Raw genomic sequence first — 18,315 nt, forward strand, 5'->3', positions numbered from 1 at the left:
CAGCTCGTAAAAAAGACAAACCAGTAGAGTTATAGAGTGGCATAAACTTCAGATTGAGATAGCATTATTTTAACTACAGCTAAGCTTAGACTACTCAGTAGGTTCAGAAAGGTCTTCAGTTAAAACAAAATAGGAATGGCTAAGTAGTTACTAATACTCTATAGGAAAAGTGACAGATGTATTCAACATTTCTGAAGTCACCTTAGAAAAACAAATCTCATAGCAAACAGACCTGCTGTTGTTTGTTTTTATCTCAATACTCTTTCTCAGCACAAATACAAAGTGAAAAACGATCTTTTCAAAAATTACAGTCCTACTTTGTTAAAAATATGTACCATAAATGCTTATTCTTACTAAGAGCCACTGAAAATGTTCAGAGGTATGATTACATCAATTACGCCAAGTGCAGCCTTCAGTACTGGAGTGGGTGCTCTAAAAACTAGGTAAGGCAGATGCTACATAAATTAGAGTAAGAAACATTTCTGCCACTGGTCTTGTGCCCAGTTGATGAGACCAGACACTATTCTGAATGAAATGCTGTAACTCTGCCAGTCAGGACTTGGTAAAGGTGCACATGGTTAGATGCTATGGCTTCTGTGAACAGAAGACTGGTTTAGATGACAGAATTCAGTCCTGAGCTTTAGCTGTTGCTTGCATGTTGAAACAGAAGTACTTTTACCACATCTTTTATTGCAGTATTCTAATTTCTAGGACAAAGATGAAATATGTAATCTGCTCAATGTACATGGTATTGCTTCATTGTGGAGTTTAATTAATTTTTAACGTTTGTAACCTCATCATATATGCTATTGACAACTGTCAGCTAAACATTTAAACATAAGGAGTGTGTCCTTCCCCATGGCAGAGGGTTGGAAAATAGGTGAACTTTAAGGTCCTTTCCTTCCCAAACCATTCTATGATTCTGTTATTCCATGATTCTCTGATTTCTGAGCGGTCTCAGAGTAAGTAAGAAAGCCAGCCTTGCTGTAAGCCTTAAGTCTGCTATGGAAATGTATCATCATCATCATAATCATCAAAAAGTGTCTGTAGATCAAAAAGATCAAAACTCTATTCATTAGAGGGAACAGAAATTCACATCCTCCTTTTCCTGTGAACAGAAGGCCTATTTTATTTAACAGCCATTACTGGTAATGTCCATGTCCTTTTTCAGGCTAATCATTGTAACAACCTGAAAATTAAAAAAGCTTGAAGAGGAACGTGAATCATAATTGAACAGGACTCAATGAAACATTATCCCCATATCAGAGCAGCCTTTTTCCCTGGACCTGTACCTGTACCTTCAGACTTTATCACAGCAACTGATCAATGGTAACTTTATAAAACTTTAATAAAAGTTTGAAAACTTCCACATCTGTGCACAGATATAAGGAATCGCGGTATTGCGGTTTAGACAGATACAGAATAAACTGAAGTTGCCTACTAAGAAATCCTTACCCAAGCCATATAGTGTTCAGTTTTGGATTCTGCAACCTGGGCTAAATTTAATAAGAATGTGTTCTTAATTATCTGTCAAATAATGTTTGTTGCTGCAAATGGCATAATAATTACCAATAAATTCTGACATTGAAAAAAATGTACTTAAAACGTAGTTTTATACCCTTAAAAACAGAATGGCTCATATCACAGCAAAAAAATTAACAGTAACATCCTAACAAGAATGGCAAAATAAGTAACTTCTCTCTCTTTTCCTGTTTCAGCTTTTATTACCTTTTCTTGTACAAGAGCTGTATTATTCTTGGAGCAGTGAGGTTATAAAAATTTCCAGCAGTCCAATAACATGAGAATGTCTCCATTTCAGGTGATCTGCATTTGCTGATTTGCGGCCACTGCAAAAGGTCTGTCAGGAAAAAAAGCAGGGGACAGAAGGATACACATTAAACAAATCCAAAACCCAGACTAACATGCTATTAAAATGAAACTCAGCACTTTTAATGAATAATTAAATTTTCTTCTAATCCCTTATGTATAATGAGGCAAGATTTAATTCTTCTCATGTGCATACATGTAAATGACTATAGAATCCAAATTTACAAGATGGGCCAATCTCTCTTTTGTACAGTGTAGAAGTGATAGTATTACAGCCTGACACTTGGCGTGGGGATTTGACAGCCCTGTAGCTGTAACTGAATAGAATAGAAAAGTCTATTTTGGATGGAAGGGACCTAAAACAACCACCCAGTCCAACTGCCTGGCCACTTTAGGACTAACCAAAGGTTAAAGCCTGTTATTAAGGGAACTGTCCAAATACCTCTTAAACACTGGCAGACTTGGAGCATTGACCCCCTCTCTAGGATGCTTGTTCCAGCATTTGACCACTTAAAGAAACTCTTCCTAATGTCCAGTCTAAACCTCTCCAGGTGTAGTTTTGAACCATTCCCATGTGCCCTGTCACTAGCACTCTTACCAGCTTTGTTTCCCTCCTTGAGATGCAATCAAGGACCTTCAAATCAAGGATCTTCAAATCCAGTACTGCAGAGCTTCTACCACATTCATCACAGCTCAGCACATACCTACCTGAGACGTGTCACAATGCCTGCTCATGACAGAAGCTACCTTGAGCTGAGCTCAGGTTTGTGTGCACAGCGCTGTGTGGATATAACCTTGTTCTGAGGGAGATAAGGGGACCTCTAAGCATGGCCTGTTAGGCCACATGCCATTTCTATATCCATAATTTCTATTCTTTGTCAAAACTGAAACAGTGAAAGGTCATAAAATGACTCCTACAATAATTTAGCCTCATCAACCCTTGTGAGAAAAATAAAAGCAAAAGTTGCAGGTATGACTCATTGCTTTCAAAGTAAAGCCTTAACTTTTTCCTGATTTTGAATGGTCTAATTGCCAGTGTTCTCTATTTGGCCTGGAAAGCTTTCAGAGGAAGATCAAATGCACATGGAATTGTCTACCTCTCTTCACAGACTGGGAAATATGATCATTTATTTAAGAAAATTTCTCCAAAAGACACTTAAGATGCAGATGTTCGTCAGGTATTGGGTGGTGAAATGATCCCTGAAAAGGGAATGACATGATGCTACTACACCCTGTGTGCAAAGTCCTTTGAGAATGTTTTGGTGGTATCACAGCTGTGAATATCTGAATTTCATTAAAGATATAAGGAAGAAACGGCTTATATCAGGGTGCTGAAACCCTGGAACAGGTTGCCCAGAGAGGTGGTAGGTGCCCCACTCCAGAAACATCCAAGACCAGGCTGGACGAGGCTCTGAACAACCTGGTCTAGTTGAAGATGTCCTGGCTGATTGCAGGAGATTGAACTAGAGGATCTTTACAAGTGCCTTACAGCCCAAACCGTTCTGTGATTCTGTGTTAGTACTTGATATAAGATATTTACCCTCAAAGTCAGAAAAAGCATTGAGATACAGTCATCCACAAGCACTATGCACTTCCTCCTACACAAGAGGATATTGTGGCCTTCCTGAACATTGACTCCTTTATTTATGGCTCAGACAGACACAGCCATGCCTGAACAATCTGTGTTTCTTGGGCTCAAAGGTTTAAATTGTGTGCTCTATATTATACACTGCCAAGCATCCACATCAGACAGTAACTAATACATGAGTATTATGAATTTCTGTTTTGCTCATCCCATACAATTGTACACTTTGAACAATAAAAAAGGCCTGAGCAAATATATTTCACAACCTGGTTAGATTAAACCTCCTGCCCTCCCGTCCCCTCCTCTGCCTCCCCAAAGCATTGAGAATTCGTCTTGCCATCCTAAGATAACTGAAGTTTGATTAGAAAGATTTAAACAAAGTTGGCTTTTTTTTCCTTAGCCAGCATGTTCTATTTCACTCAACTTTAAATAAGTTTTTTTTAAAGCTGAAAAAAATTTTGAAATGAACTGTTGCTACAAGTGGAAGAAAATGGCACTGTTCTTTTTTCAAAAAATATTAAACCAGAATATTTTTACTATTGTGCCTGAATTTTCTGGTATGGTATTCAATGTTTGACAGCTTTGGCAAAACTCCAAAGTGCTTCTGGGATTGACCAGAAGTTTTACAGTTTTCATGTGGTAGATGTCTTTGTTAGAAACAGCACATGATCACGAAACTGCAAATTGTCATAACATAAATCCAAAGTAAAAGAATAAAAGGTTCAACAATAGCATTATATTTATACTTTTAAAAAGTGTGTTCCAGCTTTCAAACTTGAATTTTCTTATTTAATTGAAAATCAAATACTTATATAAAAGCAAAACAAAGAAAGATAAGCAGAAGAAAAAAACAGAAGAAAGAAGAATGAATTAAAATTTCTGCCTTTACTTCAAAGACATGAATGAAATTACCTCAATTGCATAATACCTATAATCAGGAAGATATGTGTCTCTCCCTTCTTTTATAAACAGATAGTGTGGAAGGAAGTACATGGCTTTTCCTGTTTCTATCCTTAGCTACATGCATATATAGTTATTTTTACTGTAACAGATTAAGAATTTGAGAAAATTACATACTGGAAAACTCCCCTAAATTATAATATTTTTGTTGATGTATTTATAGCTGTATTTATAGCTAGAATATACAATATTTAAAGACCATGCAGAGCCATGTTCTCATCTCTTGGGGTAAATTAAGTAATGCTGTTACTTTTTAACATAATGGAATGAACTGAATCAAATAAAACTTCACTTAGATTTTGAGAAGTCCAGCAGAAGCTTAGATATAGGCTCTACAATGTCTTAACAATCAATTCTCTGGAATTTACCAGCTTTATGGACACTTTCAGATGTACAAACTCTTTTAGGAAAATGATAATAACACAGCCAGAATGGCATAATTTGCAATGGAGAGGATTACCAATGCAGAAAACAAATTAAGACTTGGTCACTTACATCCTAACATCAGAGGAATGTATCCCTAAGTCTCTCTTTTCCGCTTCATCATGATAGGACTGTTAATTCTTTCTCTTATAGACGTTCCTTCAACAGACGCAAGAATTTTTGAACAGGGAGTATTTTTGTTTGGGATTCAGTATTCCCGGTTAACTGGTTTATAGCAATACATATATTTTAATTTTATGACTATTTGAAAGAAATATTATCTTATGATAAATGTTTCCAGTTTCTGTGTCAAGTTTCCAGCCTTCAAAACCACAGGTTTTGTGACTGACTGAAGAAAACTTTAACATATTGACTTGTGTAAGTCTTGGCATTCCTGGAGTAGAGCTCATGAATTCCTTGTTTCCACACCAGTCAGTTATCAGCGTTGTGCAGGACCCTGTGTGAGCTCCATCTGAACAAACTGTCCCAGAATGTGATAACTGTAAGCAATAGCTCAGGTGAATGCATTTAGGCAAAAAGGCAGCAGGGTACTGAAGGTAAAGGCTGTCAAACCGAGATTTTAAATAGACTAGAAGAGCAAAACAAAGCATGGATGCACACTTGCTCTTTTCCTATCTAATCCAGTAAGTTCCAGTCAAGCTGTCATTAATAAAACCACTTGCTTTATTCAAGATAATGGCTTGACCAAATATGCCAATTCAACAGGGAAAAAAACATGGAAAAAAGTGTCAGAAAGCTAATTCCTTTAGAGATTGAATTTCCGTTTTTCTTTCCTTTTTCTTCTCTCTTCCCTCCCTTCCTTAAAAGTCCATCTAATGAAATTAAACCTTAAAAGGAGCTGCAAGTGGAAGAGTAAAGAACTGAAATGTGTAACTGGGGTCTAGCAAAACAGTTTATCATCATCTTGGGGAAAGTCCTACTGCCAGAGGAGTACCAGACCTCTAGTACTTCTGCAGGGACAACGGTGGAGGAGTACAAAAGTTGTACAGAAATGTCCCACTTACTAGTGTGGAACCTTGGTAGGTGAAATAATAATGAGGATATGACTGATTCATAAAAACCAATCTAATTAAACAGAAAATGAAAAAAAGGCGCTGTACTTTATTTGAACAAAAGGAGGTGTTTCTGGTTGTGAATTTTTGAAGGTATACATAGAATTATCCATTATCAGAACATCCTGTACCAGTCAAACTTACAGCTAAGTTAAACTTACAGAAGTATAACATGTCCCAATACGCAAATCAGTGATAGATGAAACCTTACGCAACAGCACATCTCTTCATATAATCCACTCTGAAAGCACATACAATGTGTCACTGCTAGAGCGCAAGAGAAAAAGGTGGAAATGCAATATAAGGAAGGGAATTCGTTACATTTAACACTGAAAGCAGCTATGAAGAGTTGCAGTACTATTTCCTGTAGCTCAAATTTGTACATTGGCAGTAAATGCTCTGTCAATTAGGTCTTGCTCCTGAACCCACCAAGCTCATCAAAGGCTGCATCACTTAATAAGAGCCAGTTGATTTCTATGCTACCAGCAAATTCTAATTTGTTTAAATTGGGCAGCAAAATGAACCACATTTGGTGTCAGTGGATGATATTTTAAATAGGCACAATCTAGTACTAATAAATTGTCAGACATCCTATACAGAAAGTGGGAGATTCAGTACAGGGAGACAACAACTAGGTTGCTTCTTCATCAGGCTGCTTGCTAACCTGACCCAGTTTTTGCCCTAAGTAAAACCTGCCCATAAAGGACCAACAAGTTCTTTATTCTTTTTTGGGGAAAGAATAAAATTTCTTTCATAGCAGTAAATCAGATCCTTTTGTATGAAATACTTGACAGAAACAAAGCAAAGCTTAATAACTCAAATATGCTGTATTACAGTGAAAACAGAATGGAAATGCTGCGTAGGAGAATATTTTGCCCATGGAGTAAGTCTAAATATTTTAATAGTTCATGATAAATTCAGGTGTTTTGCTTAGAAGTATGAAAGTTGAATAAGTGTTTACCTCTGCGTTGAAGACTAATTTGGTGACTGCTACTTTGAAATACATTATGTAGGCATCCCTGAAAAACAGATAACTATTCAGGCTGTTCTTTCAGAAAAAAACTTCTGTCTTTTGTCAAGTGAGACTGATGTAGTTAAAAGCATAAAAGCCTGCAGAAGCAGATCTCATTCCATAGCATAGAAGTCCAACGGCTGTGCTGGTTTCCCACACTTCCTGTGCTACTAAGCATCCACAGAACAGAAATCAACATGGCTCATTGATGTGGTCCATAAGGGTAGTACACAAAAACTAAGTAAATAAAGCTCAGGACTGAGGGAAATAGCAATCATGCAGCATTACTTGGTACCATTGCCCATGAGACAGTACAGGGAGCAGAAAGGATGTGCACATGTGTCATGTCCATGGCACTTGTTATGTGCTTTTCAAATCATGCCCTCCCATGTGCACTGGTAGAATCAAGTGATTTCTGTTGCAGGCAAGCCCCATCTACTGGCCTGCCTTCATATACAACAAATAAAGAGAAGCAAAGCCAAAGGTCATGGTATCTGTAAATGAAAGGCAGTTAACGTAAAAAAACCCATTTCCAATTCTCTCTTAATTGCTTACATAGTTGTAACTTAAATTGAAATGACATTTTCAAGAAATTATGTACAAAAATAATAATGTGTAATGTTTTTATCTGTTACAGCCATTGCTGGAGATGTTCAGTATTGACTAGCATTATGTGGTAGGGCATATGAGGAAATATGAAAGCACAAATGAGGTCCCGTGGGCAAATAGAATGTGCAATTAGCAAATACCACAAAAGGTCTTTCACGTCCTTCTCCATGGGCATGAAGCAAGTCCAAACAAATTCTACAGTACTGAAAAAATTTTCAACATTCTTCTTTCTCCTGCATATGTACTAGCAATTTCTTGTCTGAAGCCCAGCTCAGAGTTAGCAGCTGTCTAAAACTAAATACATTGCTCCCCACCATGCAACGATGAGGGGTTATCCTTGCTGAGATGTGGCCCCTCCCAAACTACCAGAGACTGGTGCTCAGAACCAGCACTAGAAAGACAAGCATTCTAGAAAGGCAAGCTAAATTCAACCCAGCATTCCCAATCCAGGCTAAAACACCTTCCCAAACTATAAGTCAAAAGCACTCAGAGGACATAGGGAGTTAGATTGTCAGGTGTGAACCCAGGTTAAGAACTGCAACTTGACAAAACTTAATGAAAAGTCACTCTAGGGCATATCTTAACGGTCCTGCCTAAATTTTGCAACTCACTTCCCTTGTTTTAACATTAGCTCCCTTCCGATAAACAAGATGTGTGGAGGGGGCACTTTGACAGCACTATGGCAACTACTGGAACCGGATAAGGGTAGCCAGGTCTTGGTCTGACCAGGGCACAAGGAGGAACCAAGTCTTGAGCCCCAGAGCCTAGTGGAGGTGTCTGGGGCATGGAGCTCACAATGGGCAGGGCACTGTGGAGCACACTTCGCAAAACCAGGCAGCAGCCAACACCTGTACAGTGGTGTTTGTTAGGAAAGCAAACAGCACAAGTGCCAGCCTGAGAACAATACAGAACTTCCTTTAACAAAGGAAAAGCTACAGCACAGCTAACACCTGCAGTGGGAGTAGAGAAACAGAGCCAAAACAGAGAGAAAAAGAAAGAAAAAGGAGGACAAAGACGTAGGAGAAAAGAAGGATGAAAAAATGACATGTTTGGAAAGAAAAGCACAAGAGGGCAATAAGTGGGTATGAGAGGAAGGCAGGGAAGGGCAGCAGAAGACTTGAGGTAAAGGCAGAACAAGCATGATATTGACGAACTAGAAATGAACCAGTGAAATTTAAAAATCAAACCAGAAAAGAATCAAAAGTATTGTTTTCTCCTCCTTTTATCCTCAAACCTAAAAAGAACATGAGTCTATGCAATTTTGTAATGCTTTTGTAAGAACATCCTTTCGTGTGGGTTTCAAAAGGAAAATCACTGTGACAATAGTTCTTTCCCCTCTTAAGCAAAGTTCTAGTACTCCTACGAGCATTGTCCTTTTAATAACATTTGTAAAGCAACATTCTCCACTCCTAATGGTCAGAAATGAAGCCAGTATTGTGATAGATCATTTAAAAGTCCTGCAAATTTACAAACAAGTTTTATTTGAAAAAAAAACCCAATCAGCAAATCAGAGTAACAAGCAGTTCTCACAGCCATGACTTGACATTGTGCTTTGGATGCTGGCTGGATTCCTGCACACGAAAGGAAATGTATGTGACACAGCTGTAAATTACAAATAGGGAGTATCTGAAGTTCTTCCCAAAATGGGAAAGTTGCTGAGTTGGACGCATCTTGACTTTATCTGAAATTGAGGATGATGAAAATAACAAACAAAAGAAGAGATCATGTCAATGATATTAGACTGATGGAATTAAGTCAACAGTGGAAAAACACACCCCCACCTCCAGAAGTACTGGCAATTCAGCACTAGGATGAACAAAACACCAGAGAACATACAAATGGGAGACGCTCATGACTCAGAAGTGAGCTGGGCTTAAGGGAATAATACATATTTTCCTTCACCTTTTATTTCTGTCATCTGGCTGTGAACCTAAAAGATCTGATCATCTCAATCAACATCATCTCTGGGTGGCCAGAAGTAACCCTTCAGACTAATCCTTATTTTACTACTGCAGAGGAGATTTGGACAAAACAATCATATTCAAAATCACAGTGGACAGATTTATAGAGGAAATTTTTTTTTTTTTACAGACTGCCAAAAGTGATTTACATTATGTATCCTCTGCTGAACTTGACTTTCTCTGACACGTGTTTTGTCTTTCTAAGAACCCAGTGCTGTCAACCCTGAACTTCAGAGCTTAGATAGGGAAGGGTCACAGACAGAACACTTGAAGTACTTTACAGTACTTGAAATAAAGGCTCCTGAGATATTCTTGAAGTTTGAATGCTATTAAAAAATGGGCCTTTCACATTTGGCTTGTTTCCCATGTTCCTCCAATGACATTTCAAAAACCAGTCTTTTCAAATGACCATACAGGTGTTTAGAGGGAAGACGTGATTTTTTACATTTCTTGACAGGAAAAAACCAAGCCCAAACATTCAAGTTAACTACTAGGTCTCCCGAATTACTGCAGTCTTCAGCATTCCTAAGAAGACTTCATTTCTGATAAAAGCATAGACTTTTAACAATACTATGCCGAGGAGGGGCTCATTCCCCTGAGTGCCGTTCATGCAGAAGGAATATAGTTTTCATGCTTTATTTAGATTAACAAAAGATTAATAGGCACTATCAATAAGGAAAGATCTAATGAGCCTTTAAAACAATCATAGACATATAGGTCAGTCAGGAAATGGTCTTACATACCATTTACAGGAACACACTTCCTTCTCCTCTAGGAGCTCTCCAGTATGCAGTTAAAGTCAGGAGCTTATGAATATTTTATACACAACACATGAAGAGTTTTCCAACTGCCCTCATTCAAGTTATCATTAAAAAGTTACACAAAATCTCCCCAAAACATTGCAGGGGAGAAACAGGAGCAGCAGAGAGGTTTGCTTTGTGAGCCCCAAATGAGTTCAGATGGTCACAACAAAGAACAGTTGCTAAGTCCAAAATGATTATTAAGAAAATCCTGCCATCAACACCTTGCTGCAGATGCGTCGGACACACATTAAAGACACACTAAGTGCCAGTCACTTAGAAAGCTCCATTTGCAATCAGTTTTCTAAATGCTGGTGGTTAGTCACTGATTTATGTGCTGTTCACTGACACTAGGTATTACACTGAGATACACCTTGCCTGCTTTAGAGACCTTGTAATTTTGGAAACCTTGAAGGCAGGTACTGCAAAACTCATCTCCTACAGCAACCATGTGTCACCTCACTTCTTACCCAACTTCCCTTCCTCTCTTGAGTTCTCTCTCTGTAGCCTTGTACTAGTTTGAAAACAAACCAGTGGGAGGCACCAAGTCAGAATAACAATTTAATGGAAATTAAAGAAAAGGGGAAGAAAAAGGTAAAAGAAAACACTGTCAAACTGACAGAGTCAAGGTACAACCTGACACCCTGTTAGGCAGGGTGGTGGTAGCAGTCTGGTAGAATGGTGGCTGCAGTCCTCTGAAGCAGTGATCCTGTAGTAAAAGAGTCTGCTCTTCCTCAGGAAGTCCAATGGTGGCTGTGTAGCTCCTGTCCTCTGGAAATCCAGTGGGAAGCCGGTGTCTCTGGTGTTCAGCCTCAGATTATATCCACGATGGGATGCTTGGTTCCTCCCTCTGGGCGGAGCATCTCACAATGGGGTAATGAGTCATGAGGCAAAGTGTTGATGAGGCTCATTAACAGAAGATAGTCCAGAGGGAGTTATCTCTGAGTCAGGCGGCAGGGCAATGATGGGCAATTAACAGAAAGATAGTCTGGGGGGAGGAGGCAAGGAAACACTGCCCCACCTGATTTCAACGGCTGATGGGGATGGTAATAGAATACACTGCAACCCAGGACAAGCCTCTGCTAATCTGTAAATGTCAGCAAACACACCATTAAAGCCAGAAGTTTTTCTGTTATTTTGCTCCAGTGCCTTAGTAAGGGCAAATTGATCTTACAACAACTCACAGACCACTTGTGTGCATTTAGCCAGATTTGCCTGACTACAGTCTCACAACTGTGATGATTCCATCTACACCCCTGCACAGTGAGAGAAAGAGTTTGCTACTTAGACAGGTCTAAACAGTAATATTATAATCACACCATCTTGTCATCAGCAACTGCAAGCTGTAATTATGTAAGATGACCAAAATGACATTTTTGGCACACTGAGGAACATGAGATTAAGTGATTAAGTCCCTCTACAGGTGAGAAAAAAACCTGATGAGCTCAAGAAGGTTAGACTCGTCTTTAAAAACAATGAATACGAAAAGCTGTGAGGATGACTCGTGTGAGATCATCCCTAAGTGATGACACGAAGTTTTACTTCAGGTAATTGTTCTGTGTCAGCAAAAAACTCCTCTCTAGTTAGTGGTGGTTGTACTACTGTATGAATCAACATCAGCAGGTAAAATGGAGTTACACAAGTCTAAGACAGAGACAAAAACAAAATCCAGTTTAGTTTTGGGTAGAAACTTGCTCTTTAATTTCCTACTACAATTAATGTTGGCAGCTTTGTTTCACATGCCATGTGGTTTACCAATTTTGCTCAGAATATTTAAATTTTTTTAAGAAATATGCTCAGAACATGTCTTTAAGGAAGTTTTATAGAAGTTACCATGTCACTGCACAGTCACAGGTCTTTTGTACTAGTCTTGGCAGGCGCAAATACAGTGAACCACAAAGAAGAACATTATGACTTCTTTTTCAACAAGAAGACATTGACAGCAATATTTTCCAAATTTCTGAGGTGTAGAATTTTAGTAATCATCAATAAGCATATGTTTGTTCTTAATAGACCATTTCTGAAGTGAAATTTTTGAAATCCAGGTTTTCAGCATCATGCTAAGAGTGGATCTTCCCATCGTACAAGCTGTTATATGGTAATGACTATGGGCAAATATCAATCGTAAATATTTTTACTGTTCACAGAAGTCTGAGACACTTTCAACAGTAATATAAAGAAATTTTTGTGAGATTTTCCTACTTTGTGATTATTTTTTTTACCAATGCAATATGTTGTCTTATGAGTCTTTTAAATTTGAAATGTTATGGATAGTATTTTTCCTAAGTTTTTTAAATTAAGAAATGTCTAAGGCTGTATTGATATCGTTTAAGAAAACAGAGACTAAATGATAAGACCAGAATCAGAAAACATTGGGCCATAAAGTAAATGCAAACACCTGTTTTAAAGCAAATAATGTGCAATGTTGATATGTGAAAGAAAATGAAAGGAAAACTAACCTGCTTTGGCTTGTTTTCAGTAATGTACTTAAGTAAAACAAAATCTGATTAAATAAAAGATGAGCTATATATTTGATCAGATTTCAATGGTGAAGTACTATCTGAAGATGGAAAACCTAATGTTTATGACTAACTAATGACTAACTTATCTCCCAAAAACAAGTACATTTCTTGAATGCAATTCAAATTGGGATCAGAAAGTCTTTGTAATTATTCCCATATTTTTGCTGTACAGATAGCTGCCTCTGTTATAGCAACAAGAGTGACCTTGTGAAATGTTACCCTTTTACTTAGGTACAATTCTTGATTATAGAGCAAATCACACTGTCTCAGTTTATTTAAACAATTGCCAAGTCTTGATGGTCCTGCAGAGCCAGTGCAAGTTTTGAAAGGCGAGATGAATTATGAATTATGGCATGTGTTTCAACAGACTTTGTCAAGAGACAGTTGCAGAATCCTTACCTTGAGACTTATACTGGTGAACCCCTCATACAACATTTAAATATTCCTGTATTTTCAGTTACTGCAGAAATTATTATGTTAAGCTAAAAGCAGCCCACAAAAAAGTGAAAAAAGACAGAAGAAAAAAAGGAAGAAAAAGCATGCGGAAAGAAGACAAGAACCCAATTATGAACTATAAATCCTATGACACCTATATTTGGAAGCAGCTTTTTAAAGGCATGTTGTAGAAAGAAGCTTAAACAGAAACTAAAAATGAACCTAAATTTTGTGATTCTTTCTATTTCAAAGAGCTGTTTGCTTTTGCCTGACCAGATGCTGGAGCTGCTCACCCCCACACAAGAAGGTTGTTTGCTTGCCCACACAGGCAGGGAGCTGCCCTGTCCCTGCACTCTGGACGGACATGGAACACCCCAGCCCAGCTCTGGCAAGGGTTACTGCTATCCTGCACCACACAGAGCAGCAAAGCAGGGTGAGGGGACACTACCAAGCCAGTGGGGAATGGTTGATTGGTGCCAAGCTGATCTCAAGGGTAGGAGTTTCATAGCCATTTCCAAGTCTGGACAGTGAGAGACAGCCTCAAACAAATTTGGCTGTGAGGGAGGAGAGCACTCCCTTCTGCCTTACTTGGTGGAACAAACACCTGGCTGAGTGCTGCTTGAGGGATCGCAGGACAGACCGGAAGCCACAGCAGGAGACTGACTAAATAATTCTACATAAGCAAATAAGAAGGTGAGATATCAGCGACGTACACCTGCCAGCGAACAAAAAGCCCATGCACAAATGTTGTTACTCAACTGAAATAAGTGACACCAGTTAGTCTCTATTACAGCCATAGGTGATATTTATTCTGGTTTTCCAAAACATCAAAAGGGACTGCACAAATTGGTATCTGCCCCACAAACCAGCCTAGGATCATTCACAAGCTCTGAGTAACAGACAAAACCCCCCTAATTTTAAAAAAACACTGGTTCTTTCAGAATATTTAATCTTTGCTATTCTGGGTAGCTACAAAATTATTTTTAATGAAAACATATAAAAAGAAAGAGCAAAATCTTTCTGTGGAAAGTTGACATTCAAGAAACTCAACAGAAAGGCAGAAGTTACAGCAAAATATTAGACCTCAAAAAGCTCAAGACAGAGGAAAAGGATTAGATGGCAAAAGTAATCATACAGTCTGTGTAACACGTTGCAACCTTTCAGACCTACTTGCGCATACTGGCATGTCTAAGAAGTGAACTTGTCAATAACAGCCCATGATGTTTGCTCTCCATCATTGATTTTCAGGCCAGAATGATCCTGAACAGTCAGGCAGGTTTACATCAACCATTGTAGTTGAACTTTGCAAACTGTGAAAAACATGGATTTGTTTTCTAAAACACTGCAGTAAAGACTCCACCAAAAGAACAACACTATTTCCATTAAAAAGCCCTTCCTTGGCAGATGTTCATTTGTGTTTAATGCTGGTCCCAGCTGGATTAAACTCAGAAAAGCTGAGCTCAGCACTTCAAGCTTAGATGCTTATTTGCATCTCTACAGACAAATTCTTCTTCAGCTTGCAATCCAGCTGGGTATAGCCAGGCAAGGGTTACAGATTTTGTCCCATTGCCTTCAAAGCTGAGTTGAAGTCTCTGAGCAGGGGCTCCCCTGGGACTTTCAGCACCTTCCTTTTATAGCTGGGCTAAAAGTCATGTTAAAACAGGCAATGCAGTTATCCTTTGGAAAAAAAAAAATATGCCTAGAGAGGCTATCTTGATTGCTTCCACCTACTCTGCACTGCATCACATACAAAGGTAAGTCTCTAGAGGGAATATGCAAACTGCAGAGGGGTCATTCAAAGCTCAAATCAGCATCAAAATCTGCAAAGTTCTGAGTTTATGGCAAACTTCTGGGTTTCTGCCACCTTGTTTATTTCAGTGACCAAGGCAACGTTACACTGAATGACATCAGCCATCATATTCTGATGGTTACCCCAGAAATAACGTGCAAATAATTTCTGCTGTGTCTGCACAACATGTGGTATTAGGGTAGTATATAGTATAATGTGATTACCTTCTGCATGATTAGCTTCTAGCAAAGACAGAGTCAGGCCCAAGAAAATAAAAATACATATCAGTATACTACTACTACTACTACTACTACTACTACTACTACCTGTTTTAATTTCAAAATAGAAAAAAATGTTGGTAACTTAGGAAACATGAAGATCATTCTGTCTCCAGATGCTCTCAGCTGTTTCTTTTGAAAAGGTAAGAAAAAACAGATCACATCAGACAGTGTCCAGGCAATAACACAGATCTCTTCAACAAATTGATCTTTCACAAAACAACAAGAAGCTGAAATACATAACAGCTTAGTCTAAAAAAATAAAAAGATGTCCAAGTAGTTATATCCAAGTAATGGTCCTTTAAGTTTCAATATTAAGCTCACCCCCATTCCCTGAGATAGAAGAGTAATACAATAAACAAGAGGGACTGACATGGAGACATGTCCACTGGTGACACAGAAAATTCCGTCCGCATTTTACAATATGTCTCTCTGTTCCCTTTCTCACAAGCCAGCCAAGAGACTCAACTGCTTCAGGACTCAGAGAAAAGAGATGAGCAGACATGATCTTCGTACACTTTGTCCTGGTGAAAGGCTCCAGATGTTACAGCAGAAAAAAAATGGCAACTGTTCTAAGAAGAGAGGACAACTGAAATATGAAAGATTATATTCCCCACAATAGCACCATGTTCCCTCTGCTGCACCACATGTGGTCAGGGTCAGCTCCACAAGGGATTTCTGAGTACACACTGCTGCTCTTAGGCAATGAAAACATAAAATTAACAGTGCAGTTACAATCCACATCTCAAACCCCCTTCTTCACACTTACAGGACCAGCATTGTGTTTTCATACAACCATTTGATGCAGCCTTGCCATTTTGTCAGGCTCCCAGGAACCTCATTTATATTGACTTGATCAGTGTGACAGCAATGGAAGACAGCTGACTTTACATGCATACATCACACCTTCCTTCTCCCCTTCCTCCCTGTCCCTCCCATCCTTCTTCCTTTTCCCTGATGTTCAGTGTGGTTCTTCCTAAGATAGGAACAACACGTGGGTATTGCAGGAGGAACTCTCTGTGTGATTGCACAATTAATGCATTCCAGAGATGGGGGAGCTGAGATGTTTACATTTACTTTGGAGCACATCAGACAGTAAAAGGGTATGAAATGCTGCTGGAGACTGGGACAACTGCGCAATCCGGCCTCCCAAGGTCACAGGCAGCTTCTGTGTGGATGCCTCTTCCCTGCCATGGCAGCCTGCAGGGTCCATCCAGCCCAAAGATAGAACACTCACTTTTGGATACCTGATAAAAGTGAGTAAGATTCAACCAAATATGGAGAAAAAATCCTAAAGCATCTCCATAGGTGTTTTGTTGCTTTGTAGTTGTGAATTCTGCAAGACCAAAGACTGTAAACCTGTATGTTTCTAGCTGAACCTGCTTATAACTCTTTAGATAATGTAAATCATTGCAATAGATGATAAAGTTGTTATTTAGATACTGTATTAGTAATAAATCCAATCATAAACTTCCTCACAAACACTGTGTCCTACTTCTCATATCTGACCAAGAAACCTTCCCTCTACAACTCTGCTACACTCAGTTTGGTCCCTTTGCTGCCCATGAAGTATCCAGTGCCATCAGGGATTTCCTCAAACATCTCAAGATACATATGAGAAACCTAAACAGTAAATCAAATCACACCCTAAACCAATGTATTTGCCTTATGCAGGAGCCACAGGATAGTCAACAGTTACAGGCTGGATAATCTCTCTGTGGGCTTCCTACTATTATCAGAGCAAGGGAGCGCAGGGAATCTTTCCATGCTGCTATCAGTTGTGCCTGATCTCTACAAACAAGACTGGCATCCCCTCTTTAACATCTGTAGCACAGTGATGTCAGAACGGCCCCACCGAACACTTCCCAGGGTGCTATGGATACATGCCACTACTGTTGCCCCAAAGCCTTCCTTGTTCTATGTGGGCTCTACCACTTTCCTTCTCCCTAGGCTTCTTGGCATGCGTTCTGGGTGCAAAGACATGGAATCTCACCCTCTAACTTCAAAGAGCTTAATTCATGCCCTGAAGAAAGGAGCTGAGATGCTTTGATCTGCCATATGAAGATACTGATCTGCCACCTGGAGATACTGATCTCTCCTCCTTGACTGCAGTTCCTTGCCAGCTCCTGCAGCAGGCACAGCTGGCTGTGCTACGGGAAGAAGGAGGCTCCAAGGCCACTTGCTCTCTCCTGGCCCTAGAGCCTGTATGACCAGCTGGTATAATGGACCAGGGAAGGGAAGCAGCTGACTGCTATCACCAGAGGTGGTATTGGGGTGGGTTGGGAGCATGGTGGGGAAAAGGGTGTTTTCCAGCCAAATCAGTTTGTCAAACCATCTTTCCATGTGACTGCAAAAAAAGAGCTTTTGCCAGGCATGTGGGAGACAGCCATGATTTGGAAAGAAGCAACCAGGCACAGATGAGCCCAATTCTTTCACTGGCAGTGAAAGCACTTATTTTGGGAAATAAAGAAACAAGAAACCACCCTTGCTCCTCATGAGGTGCCTAAGGCTGAGTGCCAGTGGTTCTGCACAGTTTAAAAATGATTCAGGGGTACACTGGGTGGAGTAAGAGGCACAAGCAGTACATTCAGTCCTTTGTCTTGGCCTGCAGTGTGGCTCCAGCAGCAGGAATGAGCATGAAAGACAAAAGAAATCAGCTTGCACTGTTTTCACTTGCCACACATGAACTTAATGTGAAAAATTTATATGGATTAAATGAACTTGAAATTTGGAAGAACATTTCTGTGTTGACTGTATAACCAGCTCCAGCAAGTTAGGCTCCAACGACTCTGAGATATGTGTATATTGAAGACTAATAAGCAAGCTGGTTTAGGAAACAACAACAGCATGAAGTTTTGTATAAGTTTACTGCCCAGCTTTACTTTGTTTGAAATTTGAAAAAATGAAGGTATTTTTTTACTCCTTCAATTTTTCTTAATCTTTAACTATGTTTTTTAGTTCTATCAGGAAGAATAAAAGGAAATGTCAAATTATAGTAACAATATGATTTTCAAGGTATAAATTACTCCAGCAAAACCAGA

At 39.1% G+C, this 18,315-nt stretch overlaps 1 protein-coding gene across 5 annotated transcripts in view; it reads right to left on the reverse strand.

Annotated features, from left to right (window-relative positions):
• The window catches only part of GHR (growth hormone receptor), a 151,737-nt gene that overhangs the window by 14,105 nt on the left and 119,317 nt on the right, over nucleotides 1–18,315 (reverse strand). For 4 of the 5 annotated variants that reach the window (XM_042028420.1, XM_042028423.1, XM_042028421.1 and 1 more), the window contains one exon: nucleotides 1,729–1,858. In XM_042028420.1, coding sequence (XP_041884354.1) covers nucleotides 1,729–1,858 — 130 coding nt within the window. Of the gene's footprint in view, nucleotides 1–1,728; nucleotides 1,859–6,029; nucleotides 6,058–18,315 lie in introns of those variants that run through there. The other variant, XM_042028422.1, reaches the window with a different exon arrangement.

The sequence above is a fragment of the Corvus kubaryi genome, unplaced genomic scaffold (genome assembly GCF_017639235.1).
Source record: "Corvus kubaryi isolate FWS band 111438036 unplaced genomic scaffold, C.kubaryi_AGA036_p1.0 37308, whole genome shotgun sequence".
Taxonomy (NCBI): domain Eukaryota; kingdom Metazoa; phylum Chordata; class Aves; order Passeriformes; family Corvidae; genus Corvus; species Corvus kubaryi.